This window comes from Panthera tigris, chromosome X, assembly GCF_018350195.1.
Source record: "Panthera tigris isolate Pti1 chromosome X, P.tigris_Pti1_mat1.1, whole genome shotgun sequence".
Lineage (NCBI taxonomy): Eukaryota > Metazoa > Chordata > Mammalia > Carnivora > Felidae > Panthera > Panthera tigris.
In genome coordinates this window covers 57,151,425-57,169,055 of record NC_056677.1, presented here as the reverse complement: position 1 = coordinate 57,169,055, position 17,631 = coordinate 57,151,425, and the positions used below count along the sequence as shown (strand labels likewise).

Genomic DNA, 17,631 nt, shown 5'->3' with positions numbered 1-17,631 from the left:
ACGTACTGGATTTGGAACAGTGAGAAGGAAGACTAGCTCTCTTATGCCAAGAGCTGCCCCCCCTCCCTCTGCCTTCCCATTGTATCCAGGGGCTCTAGCTGGCAATGGCAGAGGCTCCTTTGCTCCCCCGTCATTAAAATGCAAAGAGAAGCTGGGCTGCTGGCTGGCAGGACGCCAGAGAGGGCTGCGTGGTCACCTAGCCCTCCTGCAGGCTTCATTTTAGACAGGTTATCCTTCAGTTTCCTTTGCTTGGGGTCTGGTAAATTCTAGAGGAGCCCTGGCTTTCATGTGCCCAGTTCTCAGGGGTGCTTTGGGAGCTTTTAGTTGGGTGGGGGGAGGGGCCTGGGATTCCTAAAGCATGGATAGTTAGCCCAGGGCTTGCAAGCTCCTCAAAAAGCTACAAGGCCGGTCAGCAGCCTGTTTGGCATTCCACGGCTGGCCTCGTTTTCGTTTTCGCTAGAAGCAGAGACGGAGAACCCTGATGCATAGTAAGGAGAAAGCAACACCCCCTTTTCCCTTTTCAAAGGAGACAACAAGCAGCCAGTACTGTGCTGTCCTGGGAATGGGCAGCAGTGTGGTCCCACACCAGTGCTATGCCAAGAAATCAGGCTCTAGGGCATTAGGAACAGCTACTACGGTCACCCTAGATTCCCACAAGAAGCTTTGGTGTAAGCTAAATGTGGGTTCAGGTTAGCTGTCACAAGGCAGTGAGGCTTGGGTACTTGTACCGATTCTCCTTGATAGCATTCCCAGGGGCTGAGGAGCACAGGTATTTCTCCTTGTAGCACAGAGGATCTTTCCAAATAGTGGCTAGACTAAGATTTATTTATGTACTTAATATTAACATTTTAAAAGATTTCATTTACTTCAGCAACATGGAAGACAACTGAGTGTACTGTTAAAACACCTAAAATCCAGAGATGGTCAGGGCAGGAAATATCCCAAATAGCGCCTCCATGCCTGATGTGGGATGAAGGATCAGTGCCAAACCTCCAACCTTGGCCAGGCTCTGCCATTAAGCTGAGACAACCCAGAGGTAAGACGGCTTTGGCCTCATCCCCATCAGTGGGGAGGCCTTACCTGCTCACAAATAAGAAAGGGCTAGATTGGTACTGAGGATCTGATTCCCAGTGAGTCATCAAGAATGTTAGTTGGTTCTCTCTTCAGCAGGTGGCTTAGCACCTTTCTGGAGAAGAGAGAGCAGTAGTCTGGGGCCAGGAGGCTGGAGAGTGAGGGCCAACATCCAACAAAGACTTCCTCCCTTTTGGTAACAGGCTGTCCCTTTTTTTTCAACAGCAAGAGGCCTGAAATCCAGAGGAGTCATTAAAAAAACTCCTTCTGGCTGCAACCTGAAAGTATCTCCCAAGCCAGACTGGGGAAGAGATGGCAAGTCCAGCTTCAGTGGGCTTCTTCTTCAATAGGGGAGCAGCCAGAGAAGAAGCTGGTATTGCTGGCCAGAGCTCGTTTCTTTTTCTTCCCTGGAGCTTTATTTTCTTGGGATTCTGCTACATGTTTCGATTCTGGGAGGCCAAGGGAAGAGGCAGCTGGAGTCGTCTTCTTTAACAGCACCTGCTCCACATCACACATCTCTTTGAGGAGCTAGAAAGGACAGAGACAGGTATGACTAGATCCTGGGTAGGGGCAGAGGCTCAGCTCAGCCTCGCCACTACAAATGCTCAGTACAGTGTAGTATGAGGTGTCCCCCAAGATCTGGCTGTCGAAAAGAAAAAGAAAGACTGGCCTATGCACAAGTCCCACTTCCCAGCAAGCTGATCGTACCTCTGCCCCCTTTTCTCCCACTGCACTCTGTCTTAACTAATGCAGAGAGGAATGCTAATAGAGTTGAAAATGCCTGCCTTTAGCCCACCTACCTTGCTGTTGGGAGTGGCACAGACAGGGTTAAAGAAGCTCAATCCTGGGGTAACCTCTGTGGGGTCCTCCAGTTTGAAAGAGCCTTCGGAATCCTGGGTGGGCTCAACAGTGCCCAAACTATCCTGAGAATCAGACAGGCCTATTAGAAATGTGGCTACCAGGGTTACAAAATCAGTCTGCTCCCCTTTAACCAGTGAGGTACCAGCTCTGAGTGCCTCATCTGCCAGTCCAAGCAAGTCTCAGGGAGACCCCTGCTTGGGGTTTCTTGCTGGCAGCCTCTGAAGGCAAAGGAGTGGGTAGGATATCACAAAGCAAGGTTGAAAACAAGGCCAAGCCTTAGTCATTTCTTTGATTAATCTTCCACCCTCTATAATATGCAGTACCCTTGTTAGCATGTCTATAGGGTGTTGCCTGTATTGGGTCTTCCTTTCAGAGAAGCAACTAAGGCCAAGAGTGAAAAGTTACTTAGGTAACAAGGAGACTCTGTGGTAGAGCTCAGATTAGAATTATAGCCTGTTGTCATGGAAACAGAATTGGATTGAGAAGTCAGGAAGCCTGAGGTCTAATTTTAGCTGTCATGACCAGCTGTGCAATATCAGGTGAGTCACTTAAGCTTATCTCTCTCTGGGTCTTAGTTTCCCTCTCTGTATAATGGGAGCATTGGACTAGATCAGTGGTTTTACAACCAAAATTCTTAAGGGGAAACCCAATACATAAATAAGTAAAGAGCAAGTTGCTTTGATTGACATGAAGTCAAACCGAGCCAGGCCATGGTCCTCGGTTCAAGAAGTACTTCCATGGAGCCACTAGGGTAGACTCCAGAACCCAAATTGAAAAAGCCATGGGAACAGAGATCCCTGCTACTTCTATAATTCTTAGCCTGAACCCCAGCTTGCCACGTTAGTCCTCTAATGACTATCTTCCTTCGAAGTCATTTTAATAGAAGAGCCGGCAGAACCGTTCACATGCAGATGTTCAAGAAATGCATGATGAACGAACGATCATTATACCAAGCTTGCTAGAGTTGTTGTACATCACATAGAGAGCTGTAGGAACAGGCTTTTGCCATGAGCACAGGTAGGTGTAAGGCAATCTTTGTTTCCCTGAGTTTGCTATTCCTGGGAATATAAGGAGGACAGGTACAATTAACTTGGCCCACAACAGTGACTATTTGAAAGACCAAGTTCCTGTGGGTCTTTCCTAGAGCCATGGAATAACTGGTTCCCATGGAGAGGGTCTAAGCAACTAATTTCTCAAGATGTCAGAAGGATTAATTTCCTTCCTGGAAGCTGCCACGTGGCCCTTATAGTTTCAGCTAAGCCTCTGGGCTAGTTTGGTCCTGCATGTCTATGTGCCTGTAGTTGCCTGCTTTCCTATTCTCTGTTTCTGCCTCAGAAACGGCACCACAACTTTACAGCCAAGGCTTGGGGTGGGGAGCTGCATATCTGGAAATCTCCTGGGACAGGCTGTGGTTTCTGAAAGGGGTATGTGAACAGGCTGGCAGCGAGGAAGAAGGACCGAGAAGTGAAATGTCTCTGGTTGCAGAGGGCCAGAGAAGGGGCAGGAGACTCCAGGTTTCACAATGGTGGGAACTGGCAGGATGTCTGAAGGGACGGCCGATCCTACCTTGTCTTGTTGACGGTTCCTACACTTTGTGGGGTCACAGCTGCAGTCTGTGCCGCAGTCCGACTTTTGTCTCCTGCACCCACACTGCTTGTTCCCACACCAGCCCTTGCAGGAACACTGCAAAAATGGGTGTGTAGAAAGAAAGACACATTACCAAAAGAGTTAGAAGACCAATTTAACATGCCTTCCCTTCCTTTGCAAGCCTTTTCGGAAAAAAAATGGAAAGTACCATTGACTTTACCATGCTTCTATCTCCTCAGTCCCCTCTTCTTTAGTGAAACAATGATCATCAGAACCACGAGAAGTTGTCTAAGAACAAGTCATGGTAGACAGATCCATTTTCTTGTTTTGATACCAGAGGGATACCATAACACAGGCTAACTGGCAAAGACTCTCATGACAATTTTATGGTCAAAGCGAAGAACTGCAAGTTGGATGGTAGGAGTGTTAGGTATATTTGAGGACTGAGTATAGTTGCTCAATATCTTTCGATCTACCCAGCTGTACTTGCATCCAAGTCACAGTTCTACAGCTTGTTCAGTGTCAGCCTGGGCTACGTCTGCAGCCGTTGAATCAGTCAACGTTTTAATAAATCACCGATGATATGAAATAAAGTCATTTACATTTTATATGGCACTTTACAGTTTTCAGAGTACTTTCATATATATAAATACAGAATCTCATTTGAATCTCATAGCCAGTTGACAAGGTAGGCATGTTTATTGACTGTAATGACGACACAAAACTGGAAGGGTGATTAATAAGTAAGATATCAGAATCACAATTCAAAAATATTTTGACAGGCTGGAATTATGGGCTGCCAAGTAAAAAGAAAAGTTATAACAGGATAAACATAAGTCTGGCATCTAGGTTCTCTCCACATCAGCCATATAAATATAGATCTGGCTTAAAAGCAGTTGGTGCAAAAAGGGCCTAAGGATGTGAGGTGTCAGGAAGCTCCATGAGTCAACAGTGTGAAATGGCTGTCAAAAAGCAAATGAGTCAGGGGTGCCTGGGTGGTTCAGTTGGTTGACTCTTGATTTTGGCTCAGGCTGTGATCCCAGGGTCCTGGTATTGAGCGCCTGCATTGGGCTCTGTGCTGACTGTGGAGACTGCTTGATATTCTTTCTCTCTCTCTCTCTCTCAAATAAAAAAAAAGCAAATCAGTCAGGTAGAAATTTGGAGTTTGGAAATCATGGGGAACAACTGCTTCACTAGACTCAGTATCAGTCAGATCCCATTTGAAATGATGCATCATCTTATATTGGGCATGATAATTTTTTTCAGGTATATCAAAGCACAGACAATAAAAAAAATTCACTCATGTTCTTATTCTTCCCTTAATAACTAAAATACAGATATAACTGAAGCCTCCTACCTACCCTTTCTTGATCCCATTCACCTCCCACTCTCCCAGGGGCAAAGTCTCTTGAATTAGGTGTTTATCACTCCCCCACAGGTCTTTGTACCACGTATGAGTTTCCATAAAAAAACAAGGAATTATCTTACATCTTTTAAACTTCATATAAGTGGAATCTTACTATATGTTGACATGCATTGCTCCGGTTCCACTCATTTTATTTCTTTTTTTTATGTTTATTTATTTTTGAGAGACAAAGCATGAGTAAGGGAGAGGCAGAGAGAGAGGGAGACACAGAATCTGAAGTAGGGTTCAGGCTCTGAGCTGTCAGCACAGAGCCCTACGTGGGGCTTGAATTCACAAGCCGTGAGATCACGACCTAAGCCGAAGTTGGACGCTCAACTGACTGAGCTACCAGGAGCCCCCAGTTCCATTCATTTTCATTCTACGAACACACCATGATGTAGTCACACTCTTCATCGTGCCATGAGCACACTTACCAACCAGGCTGCAATAGTAATAGCTGGCATTAATGTATGCCAAGCACTGTTATAAGTGCTTTCTGTGTATTAAACCCATTTAATCAGGAAGTATGTTTCCTTGTGCACATATTCAGGAGTTCAGTGTGGGTATGTGTTTAATAAAGAGGACATTAAGCAAAAAAAGAGGCAGGTGACTAGCATTATAGGAAGCTATGTTATAAGAGAAATGGTGGAAGGAAGGAAGGATAGTTTGGCTTGGAAGAGACATAGGTGGCAGAGCTCACAGAATGACAGACTGGAGTCAGAAGAGACCTCAGCAACCATCTAGAGCCTGATTTGAAGCCCTTCTCTCATGTCCCTGGTCTAATTATCTGAAGCTCTATTTATCCTGAGATGAGGATAGTTTCTATGTAACTTCTGACCAGAGGATCCAATTCTGCCATGTGGAATGATAAGGGATCAGTTTAACTCCACTTTCACAGCATTCTTGTTCTTATCCTGAACATAATTTCCACTCCCCAGTCCCCCTCTGTTCAGATCCTCTCAAAGCTAAATGGACCTAGTTTCCTCAATGATTCACCACATGACATTGTTTCCAAGAATCCTCACCACCGTGGCTATATGCCAATTTGTCCAAGTTCATCCTTAATTGTGACATCCAGACATGAGCATAACTTTCTTTTTTTTTAATTTTCTAATGTTTATTTTATTTTTGAGAGACAGAGCATGAGTGCGGGAGGGGCAGAAAGAGAGGGAGACACAGAATCTGAAGCAGGCTCCAGGCTGTCAGCACAGAGCCCGACGCAGGACTCGAATTCATGAACTGTGAGATCATGACCTGAGCTGAAGTCTGACGCCTAACCGACTGAGCCACCCCAGTGCCCTGAGCATAACTTTCTAAATGTGGTGTGGCCGTTGTGAGGTAGATTGACACAAACAAGTCCCTTAATACAGATCCAACAGTCTTGTTAATGAGGTCTAAAAAAAAAAATCACAGTAGCTTTCTTTCTTCTGTCAGATCTTTGTGAATCCATACTGAGTTTACAGTTAAATTCAAGTCCTTATGTCTCTTTCATATGACAACCATCACCACTGTTCTGTAGTTGTGAAGGTAAAAGAAACCATTATAATATCTCTTTTCCTGATGATCTTACTATATATCTCTTTATAAAATGTGAAAATCAAAACTGTGATTTTTGATATTTAATAGCTGTATATAGTATTTTATCATGTGAAAATGTCGACTTATTTAACCAGCCCCCTAATGGTAGACATTAAGATTGTTTTCAAAGAAAGTATTTCCTATTACAAAATCATGTTACCACATATATCCTGCTACATAAACACAATCTAAATCTTCCCACCATTGACAAGGCCCTCCATGATATGGCCCCTAACTACTCTGGCCTGACCTTGTATTACGCTCTCCCACTTCTCAATACTCTCCAGCTACCCTGGCCTTTTCAGCTATTCCTTGGTAAACCAAACTCATTCCTGTCTGAGGCTTTTTCCTGCATTTGCTGTTCCCTTTTTTTGAAATGTTTTCCCTCTGATTCTTTTCCCTGACTTACTCCTTCACTTTGTTCAGATCTCTGCTTAACCATCTTCCTCCTTGGAGAGGTCTCTCCCAAGCACTCTTTCCCTACCCCAGAATTCTCTATGGCTTCACTATATTTCTGTTTCTCTATTATCATCATCTAAAATTATTTTATTTATTTGTCATGGTGTGTCTCTCTTCACACGAATGTCTTTAGTTTTGTAAGGCCAAGGATCTTACCTGTCTTGTTTGTTGTATCCTTAGCACCTAGAAACAGTGTTTGATATATATCTAGGTGCTCACAAAAGATTTGTTGAATGAATAAATCTTTTTATGTACCAGTGACTATTTCCTTAGTATAAATTCCTATGTGTATAATTACTGGGCCAGAGGACAGGAACATTGTTAAGATTAAAAAAATTTTTTTTAAATGTTTATTTATTTTTGACAGAGAGAGCAAGAGAGAGAAAGAGCACGAGTGGGGGAGGGGCAGAGAGAGAGGGAGACACAGAAGCCGAAGCAGGCTCCAGGCTCTGAGCTGTCAGCAGAGCCCGACGTGGGGCTTGAACTCACAGACTGCAAGATTATGACCTGAGCCGAATTTGGACGCTCAACCAACTGAGCCACCCAGGCACCCCTCATTGTTAAGATTTTTGATAAGTATTTTTTTAAAAGATTTTTATTTAAAAAAAAAAATTTTTTTTTAACGTTTATTTATTTTTGAGACAGGGAGAGACAGCATGAACGGGGGAGGGTCAGAGAGAGAGGGAGACGCAGAATCCGAAACAGGCTCCAGGCTCTGAGCTGTCAGCACAGAGCCTGATGCTGGGCTTGAACTCCCAGACCGCGAGATCATGACCTGAGCCGGAGTCGGATGCCTAACCGACTGAGCCACCCAGGCGCCCCAAAAGATTTTTATTTTTAAGTAATCTCTACACCCAACGTGGGGCTTGAACTTAACAACCCTCAGATCAAGAGTCACATGCTCTACTGACTGAGCCGGCCAGGTGTATTTTTGTATTTTTGATACATATTATTGATACATATGTATTTTTGATACATATTTTCAAATTGCCTCTCAGACGCACACCAATTTACCTACCCAGTAGCAATAGAGAGGAATGCCCACATTAGTCGCCCTTGCCAATACCGGACGTTATGACGAAAAAAATCTTGTTTCTTTCAGTAAGACAGGACAAAAGACAGAGTTCTATGACATGTCCTAGAGACAACTCACTAGATGACAGTGATCCACTGATTACTATAGCCTGGTTATGGTCCTCTGACCATTCACAAATTCATCTAAATGCCTCACACTCTATTATCCTGTCAATGTGTCTCTATTTTATCCAAAGGGATAATACAATGAGAGTGGTATCTGAAGGGCTGTTGTGAGGAAGAACAACTAGACTTTTACACAGCCATCTCCTATTGGGATGATTTACAGGTCAGTATATTTTATCTCAACAAGGAACAACTTCCTAACGGTTAGTGGACTATGATGGGCTGCCCTATGAGGCTGTGAGCTTCCCAGTACTAGAAGTTTTCAAGCAGGCAGAGGCTAAACACCTGATAGTGGTATTATGGGAACAGTCATGATACACACACGACAGATGCATTCGCATGAATGCCATTTCACAAGCTATAACTTCACCTTATTCTCTTTCCCACCAGGACCCAGATCATAACGTACGAGAGGGAACATGACCTTGCCACAGCCATGACTTCAAATATATATGTTTGTGGTACATGGCATGTGTGTGTGTGTGTATACATGTGTGTGTATTGCAACAGCCAGCAAGCCACCAGCATGTCCCAACACCCCAGGTGAGAACCACTATAATAGAGGGATTCTTTATATAGAGTGGGAAGTAGAGCTGAAAGACCTCTGGGGTTCCTTTAAGCCAGTGATTTGCAACCCTGGCTACACACAAATCTCTGGGGAGCTTTTCAAAAAGACCAGGTCCCACCTCAGACCAATTAAATCAGAATATTTGGGGGTGGGTCCCAGGCTCCTTATGCTGGAAAGCTCCCTTGGGGATTCTAATGTGCAGCCAGGGTTGAGAACTATTGCTTTAGAGTCTCTAATTCTTTTAGCACTGATTTCAGTATTATACTGTATCTCAAAATAAGATCTGGTAAAAACTTTAACATAAAGAATACCAGGCTATGACAGGAGACTCAGGCTCTACTCCTATATTTAATACTTGGTATGACCTTGGACAAGTCACTTCATTCAAGTTTATCTCCATTTTTTCATCACTAAGGTAGAGATTAAGAATACCTGCCCCTTCTTTTCTGCCAAAGGGGACAAATGACTATTTGTAAAAATGCTTATGGTGCTTTAATTTTTTTAATGTTTATGTATTTTTGAGAGAGAGAGAGGGAGAGAGACAGACCACGAGTGGGGAGGGGCAGAGAGAGAGGAAGACATGGAATCTGAAGGAGGCTCCAGGCTCTGAGCTGTCAGCACAGAGCCTGATGCTGGGCTCAAACCCACGAACTGTGAGATCATGACCTGAGCTGAAGTCGGATGCTTAACCAACTGAGCCACCCAGGTGCCCCGCTTATGGTGCTTTACTAATAATACCTGTATGATATTTGATTCTTCACAAGGTGTTTTTGCATATATTCCTTCTTTTAACTTCTCAGATACCATAAAACACCATATAAAGGTAGTATTACTAAAACTCATTAATTAATTAATTAAAAAAACCATATTTATACAACTTTGTTACTTTGACTCAGGATATTAGTGCTGGAAGGGACCTTATACATCATCTACTGTAGTCTAATCCCTTCATTGCATAGATAAGGAATCTGAAGCCTAGGGAGATTAAGTGACCTGTTTTAGGTCATCCAATTAGCCAGTGGCAAACTAAAGACTAGAACCCATGTCTACCTGGCTTTGAACCTATTATTTTTACTATAGCACATGGCCTATCCCTCAGCATCTCCTTAGTACATATAGGAAACATGGCTGAGTGAGGAAGCCTACTTTTTCAGCATTAGCTCTAGACGAGTCCTTAGTTTGGTACCTGCTGCAGTCTCCTTTGAAGCAATCTAGTGCTATAACACCAGGCCATTTCAGCTGGGTAGGAACAATAAATACGGCCTTCATGCAAAGCGTCAAGGTCTGTAACTAATGTGTCTACACGTCTGATCAGAGAGCAGTCATAGCATCCACATACTTTGAGGTTGCCAAAAGGGAGAAACTAGATTGTATGCCAACTCCTTCCCCTTAATGCCCAGTTATATTTTCTCAAGTTACAAAATCAGGAGAAAAGCCTAGAAAAGAATAGTCTCTCACTGTTTTAGACATAGAATTTATCACTGATAGCAAACACTGACTTGCAATTTTTACCAGACTTCTATATTTCCCTTTTATGCTTGGAGCCACAGTGCCATAATACATACAGTAAACTTGTCTCCAGCACAAATATACACACATTTGCTTCACATCTGGAAATGCCTTCCGAGGAGTTTTAGGTCCTCTACCATTTGTTTCTGTGTATACTTCTCAACTCTGCTTCCTATTACTTAGCTGACCCTTGTGTCTACATTCAGCTCATGCTCTCCACTTCAGTCATAGTAGAGTCCAAAAACGTTTGTTGAATAAGTGAGTGAAAAGTCAGACATATTCTGCCCCATTTTCTGTAAGTGTCCCAACCCCCTGTCCCTCTATAACTGAGTCTTTGCAATATGCTATTCATTGTGTCAGAAATGGGCTCTCAATTTGCTTCCAAGACTGTGTTTCCCTTTCTGTCTTTTTTTTAAATTTTTAATGTTTTTATTTATTTTTGAGACAGACAGAGACAGAGCATGAGTAGGGGAGAGGCAGAAAAAGAGAGGGAGACACAGAATCTGAAGCAGGCTCCAGGCTCTGAGCTGTCAGCACAGAGCCTGATGCGGGGCTCGAACTCATGGAGTGTGAGATCATGACCTGAGCTGAAGTCGGACGCTCAACCGACTGAGCCACCCAGGCGCCCCTCCCTTTCTGTCTTATAATGCAACAATAGTCATCTCTTTCATGGTATCTTCCTAGGCGGTATATACTTGATTTGGCTTTATAGTCACTCTTAGGGGGTGCCTGGGTGACTTAGTCGGTTAAGCATAGGACTCTTGATATTGGCTCAGCTCATGGTCTCATGGTTCGTGTCAGCTGTCCTGCTAAAAGCATGGAGCCTGCTTGGGATTGGGTTTCCCTCTCTCTCCCTTTCTCTCTTCCCCTCCCCTGCTCACACATGTGCTCTCTCTCAAAATAAATACATAAGCTTTATTTTAAAAAATCTCTCAGTCCATCTCCCTGAGATGAATATGCTCAGGTTCTATGGTATGCTTCTATTTCTTTGCCTTTTTTTCCCATTAGATTATGAGCTCTCTGAGGCTAAGGATGAGCTCTTAGTCCCACTAAGAGCACATGACATGTTGCATTTTTGATGACTCTTCCCAAATGACTTAATAGATAGTCTATTCCTCATGACTTGCTTCTCTCTGGTGTTGTGGCTTTCTAAGGCTCAGTTCCCTTTGTGGGACTCAATCAGCTGATGAAATCAAGTAACCTTCCAGGAAGCTGGCTAGGGTTAATTTGTGAACTGTTCTCTTTAAGTGGAATGTGGCTACAGGGCACATCTGGGGTAGTGGTGAACTACAGTGCCTGGGAAGTTAATATTTCACAACATGAAACATCTAGGTTTGATAATTATATAGGACTATCATCGTGGAAGTAAATAAGCATGCCTCAAAGTCAAATTGTTTCTGACTGACCTTAACTTGGTGTGTTTGAGCTTAATTATTAGCCCTTTCTGTAATTCCTATTGGCCCTCAGCCTAGGGAACATAATCACTCTAGTAGGCAAGGAAGATGAAGTTCCTACTTAGCTTCTGGTCTGCAACTGTTATTGGTATGACCATGATATGATAGAAACTGACTGGATTTGGAGTTGGATATTTGGTTTCAAATCCTGTCATTTGGTTTTATGACCTTAGGCAAGGTCATTTCACTCCTGTGGGTTCCAAATCTATCTGTAAGATGCAAATAATAAATACCTCACTGGATTTTATTTGTGATGATGAAAAGGCAGAACATATATGAGAATGGCTTCTAAACTGTAAAGTATTATAAAAATATGAAGGATTATTATGATCCCTCAATCAGCCTCAATGAAATGGTATGGAACACTACTACCCATTCAGACTTAGTGAGAACCTGAAAATACGAAAACAGCCATCTTGTGCACTCAGGCAACCTTCTCTGCCAGCCCCAGGTTCCATATAGAGCTGGCCCGACAAGGACTCCTCACGGAGCCAAATGCCTTCGAACGGGATTTAGGGGCTCAGGGGAAGGGTATGGGGCCAGCACCTTCCCACTGACAGTAGAGACTAATGACTAGGACCCCTGACAGAGATGAGAGCTGCCTCCTACCCCTTGGATGTTCTTCTTGGACACCTTAACTAGTTTTGTTGGCTTCCATTCCTCATCATCTCCATCATCATCGTCACCAGCACTGTCCTCCTCAGGCTCATTCACGGAATGCTCTGAATAATATTTTAGATCCTCGATATCCATGCTTTGCTCCAGGAATTTTTCTTTAAAACGAGAAGGTTTGGGCTAAGAAAAAAGGTTTGGAATAATTATTTAATAAAATTTAAAAAATACATGTAGATCATATCTTCCCAGTAGCTACTGCCAGCTATATTCTCAGAGCTGAGCTTTCAGACTCCCTCAAATATACGCCCTTGGCTTTACCAATCAGAAGAAATTCTGCTTTAGCCTTTGGCCTTGCAGAGTCTTTGAAGGGATAGAAACTGAAGGGATAGAGGCTGAGCAGTCTGAGGGAAGAAAGAGGGACTCATGATATGATGAGATAAGTATCTCTGGATGGACAGCTGAACACTGCTCTTTTCTCCTGTTTCTTCTCAGTTGTGTTACATAATGCCTGTAAATGGCCCAAAGTCAGCCTTCTGGGGAGGGAGAATGCCTATTTTCCTCAAGATTGTACTGTAGTTTTGTTTGGGACTCCAAGGAAAATTGAGATGCTGGAATTTGGGCTTTTTAACTCTCAACCTCTTCTAAAAGATGAACTTAATTAGCACACTCACCCCCAACCGTGGCCATGTGCAGGTATTACCAGCACTGAGCAGTTTACCTTAGGTGGGATATACTCAAAAGAAGAGTCTGGAGATAGAAGGGTATCTTTAGGAAGATGAGGTTTCTGCCTGCTGGCTACTTGGAGGAGGGTCAGTTTCTGTTCGGAAAGAAAACACATAGTGTATGCTGCAGGGCAGCCACTGGGAATGTTAATGGCTAAAACATAAAGACTCCTAAGATAGCTTAATTTAAACCATAGTAAAGTGAGGCAAGTTAATAGTATAGTAGGTTGAAGGACTCACTTTAGAAGATCGGCATTAGATTCAGAAAAGAGCAGATTAAAAAATGTGTGTTTATACCATTTTGAAATGCACATGACTGTATTACATGGAAACTTGACACAGACCTCAAAAATAGAGCCAACTCATCATACTCGGGGCTGCTCCCAAGAGCTGACCTCAATTACAACAGGGTCTCCCAGGGCTTATTAAAGTGGGTGGGAAGCTGTGTTACCTGCTTGATGATTTCATTCTCTCGGAGAAGCTGCTGATTTTGCTCACACACTTCTCGCATCTTCTCAAGTTCTTCATCCTATTTCCAGATAGTGCAGTGATAGGTGGGGTTATTTTGGGCACTACATGTGGGTTACCAAACAACTCACATAGATGAAAACATACTGCTGCCAAGTTGCTGGCAGCAGATGGTTTTTGCACAGCAGGCATTGGCACCCAGAAAAATGCCTGATTCCCACCAGTTCCTAGGTGTCCTGAATGCCACTTCTATTCCAACACTCCCAAGCCGTCCTGACCACACTCACAGGAACCATGTGCTCTACCCTAAATGCTTTCCTTATTCTTTTCTGTTTTCTAGCCTTGCATCCCTTATTCATTCACATCAGGATGCTGATTAAGACACCAAAATGGACAGCTAGCTTTGTTTCTTTCAAGTCGACAGATGCTTTTGTTCACCGTTCTAAACACAGGCTAGCCATTTTATTTGCTACTCTCATAAGCCTGCTTAAACTTCCTGGCACTTAAGACAACTAGATTCATGATTTGTGCATACGACCTTAACTAGTTTGGTTATGTCTTCGATGGGAGGTGCCAAGGAAACTCTCGAGACTGGTGGTTCAGGGAAAAAAAAAAAAAGATTCTAAGTTGGATAAAATAGTGCTCCAACATGCTACTAAAGGGTGTGGTGTTCCCAGCCTCTGGAAGAGATTCAGACCTTAGGCACTTTACAAACATGTCAGGTCTCAGCTCAAAACAAGCTCAGGAAGAGACAGCTGAATGCCCCTAGGATTCTGTGGGATGATTGAACTTTCTCAACTCTTTTAGGGCTCAGGGCTGAGGCAAAGAACCAGGAGGCCTCAAAGTCTGGTATGGAGTATGTATCGTCATTTCTGTACCACGAAGGAGGTTATTCGATGTGTGGTTACATTCTAAATACCCCTAAATTGAATAAATAGGGCCAAAAGACTGCAGAGGTTACTAGTATAAATCTCTTTTCAGTGGTTACTCTCTGCTGAAAGTACAATGGTGTAAATCAGACAGGATTCTCAGCCAGGCTTGTGGATCCCACCTCTGGAGACCTTTGCCTCGTTATCATACCTGACACTTCAGTGTGCTCAGCAGCTGTTGTTCCTTTTCACTGACTGACTCCTCTAGCTGCTTCTCTGCCATTTGGCTTTGCTGCAGTTGGCTGAGCAGGTATAGCACCTAGGGACAAAGGAGTAAGAAGAGGAAAAAGGAATTCCGGCTTAGTTCAAGCAGGGACCCAGATGACTCCTCTGATTTAGAAGTACGGGTTGCATTTTGTTCTCATGGCCTGAAGCAGTAAGCACGGCCACAATGTTACTCTCAGTCTTAACGCTGGAGGCTAAGAGCCACTGTATGTGTACACTTCGACAAGTAATTTCTCTCAAGTTCCTCGCCTGCAAAACTTGGAAAAGACTATGGGGTCTTTTGAAGGGAACTTCATATCCCCCCTACTATCTTTTTATTAAAAAATTTTTTCTCCCCACTATCTTTTTAAAACTAATAACAAAAAGCAACGACCCTTTGTTTCTCAGTATAGCTTCTTGGCTTGCCAGAGTTTACCTTCTCTTGGTGCTGTTGCTCCACTCTGACCAGCTCTGCCTGTAACTCTGTCTCTATTTCAGCAAAATGATTTCGTTCCTCAAACAGCATCTTCTGCATGTCAGCACAGCTGGCCTTGTTCTGTTTCAGGCTGCTTTCAAGCTTGCTGACCTGTATTTTGGAGGAGACCAGCTGGAAGGGATAAAAGAAGATCAGTTTATTTGGAGAATGGCCACCTTTCCCCATTCATTAGGCAGGAAAATGTCAGCTTTCCTGAAATGGACTGAGAAAAGTTCCTCCATGTCCAAGTCCATTCTTCTCTTTCTATGTCATATGGAATCTCCCACCGAATAGTAACAACGCTACCAAGAGCCCATATTTCTGTTGAGATAGATCTCTTAGAGCTAGAAGCCACTGCTGAGGTCATTTAATCTCTTGCTCTGTCTCCAGGCGAGAATAAACTGAACACAAACAGTATCTGACAACTCCAAGTTCTGATATTTAAGATTTTCTTCCTTCGTCTTAAAGAGAAACCCATAGGACACACCCTTATGGCCAATTATGGCCCATCTCAGAATGTCTGTGTTCACATGTTGGAACTAGTAGACACATTAGCTGGGACTATTGATCTGGCTCTTCAGGCTAGAGTGATATCCTTTGCTGGCCTAGTTTTATAGTCTCTGCTGGCCCACACTGTGAACATCATAAATATCACTGTTCATAAGACTAAACAGGATTGCCTTGGTAGGGCAAATATGGTCACCCAATAAAAAAATGTATAAAGGATATAACATTGCTCAAACTTCCAGGGTTGGAGTTTGTATGCTTGTCTCAAAGTGCAAATGCCTCAGTCACCAGAGTTGATCAACTTCAGTCCCTCTTGTGGCAATGTAAGATGATACATTATTTTAGGGTCAGTGAGGATGGATTTTCCTTAAGATGGATTCATCTTGGGGCGCCTGGGTGGCTCAGTCGGTTAAGTGTCCGACTTCGGCTCAGGTCATGATCTCACGGTCCATGAGTTCGAGCCCCGCGTCGGGCTCTGTGCTGACTGCTCAGAGCCTGGAGCCTGTTTCAGATTCTGTGTCTCCCTCTCTCTGACCCTCCCCCATTCATGCTCTGTCTCTCTCTGTCTCAAAAATAAATAAACGTTAAAAAAAATTTTTAAAAAAGATGGATTCATCTTTACATGTGAAAAGATGATTAGGTTTCCTCTTTTCTAGATTGTATCTTAAACTTTTTGAATATACATGTCATAGGTGTTTCAAAAAGCAGTAAGTATAAGAGCTTATGTTTAATGAGTGGCCTACTATGGCATCCTGATATTTTCCCAATAATAATAGCAGATGTTTAATGAGTACTTTCTACGCGTCAGGCATGACAGGTATCAGTTTGCAAGTCCTATATTTTTCTAAGTGAATGGCTTGTACTTGTCCACACCAGCCTTTACCCATAAAATGATTTCTCTAATGCTAGTGTCATTGCAGTTTTCAGCATGAAAAGTGGCAATAGCACTATGACAGTATTCCAAGATAACATCTTATTTCAACCTACCAAGACAGGCCCCTAATTCTTGGTAGGGAAGAGTGATGCTTACCTCTCCAATTAAATATTTCAGGGCACACTTGGCTTCCAGAATGGTAGTGATACTCTCCCAGCGGTGTTTTGGCCTGTCTTCACTTTCTGCATCCAGCAACTTCTGCTGTAGGTCAGCAATCTGAGCACTCCTTCAGGGAAAGAAACAGTGAGACTCATTGCTAGCATCCCTAACACCAAGGAGAGGGGAAGAGCTCTATGGAGAAACTTCAAATAGTTTTATGGATGGAGGTACCAATTAAATATCTTTTTTTTCTAATTTTTTAAAATGTTTGTTTATTTTTGAGAGAGAGAGAGAGAGAGAGAGAGAGAGAGAGAGAGAGAGAGAACAAGTGGGGCAGAGGCAAAGAGAGACAGGGACATAGAATCTGAAGCAGGCTCCAGGCTCTGAGCTGTCAGCACAGAGCCCAATGCGAGGCACGAACCTGAGCTAAAGTCGAGATCATGACCTGAGCTAAAGTCGGACGTTTAACTGACTGAGCCACCGAGGCTCAGTTTAAATATCCCCTCAGTTAAATATCTTTTAAATAATGATTGAGTCATCAGGTTAGGTATCTCCATTCTTGGTGCAAAGGGAATCCAAGAGACTATCTTGGTTTTATTTCATTAAATACAGGTCGAAATAAATGGGTCATATAGTGGGATTTGGAAATATTTGTATCAGTAGGGCTTTTGTTGTAGTGCACTGACTGTAATGTGACTTTGTCTTGAGGCCATTTAAGTTCAGACTGTGATATAGTGGCTCAACCATGCAAGAGTAAGAGTCATGTTGGAGACCTGAAGGAAAAACAAAATCTCAAAAGAACAAGCAGGTAAATGTTCTTTGCTGGGACCGAATACCAAATTGATACATATGGCTAATGTTGCGAGAGGTTACCTTGAAGTGCCTGGCACAGGACTGAGAAGTTTCTAAGAAGACTGGATACCATTGACCCTGATTATAACTTACAGATACTTTCAGATCAGGTATGGCCTGAGACCAAGGTTTAC

General features: G+C 43.1%; 1 protein-coding gene across 2 annotated transcripts in view; it reads right to left on the bottom strand.

Moving 5' to 3' along the window:
• Positions 1-807: 807 nt before the first annotated feature.
• KIF4A (kinesin family member 4A) overlaps positions 808-17,631 on the bottom strand; it is a 120,214-nt gene continuing 103,390 nt past the window's right edge. For both annotated transcript variants that reach the window (XM_007097578.3, XM_042974913.1), the window contains 9 exons: positions 16,643-16,772; positions 15,067-15,237; positions 14,578-14,685; positions 13,481-13,558; positions 13,026-13,124; positions 12,302-12,487; positions 3,499-3,615; positions 1,872-1,994; positions 808-1,599 (listed from right to left, as the gene is read on the bottom strand). In XM_007097578.3, coding sequence (XP_007097640.1) covers positions 1,399-1,599; positions 1,872-1,994; positions 3,499-3,615; positions 12,302-12,487; positions 13,026-13,124; positions 13,481-13,558; positions 14,578-14,685; positions 15,067-15,237; positions 16,643-16,772 — 1,213 coding nt within the window. In that variant the 3' untranslated portion in view covers positions 808-1,398. The remainder of the gene's footprint in view (positions 1,600-1,871; positions 1,995-3,498; positions 3,616-12,301; positions 12,488-13,025; positions 13,125-13,480; positions 13,559-14,577; positions 14,686-15,066; positions 15,238-16,642; positions 16,773-17,631) is intronic.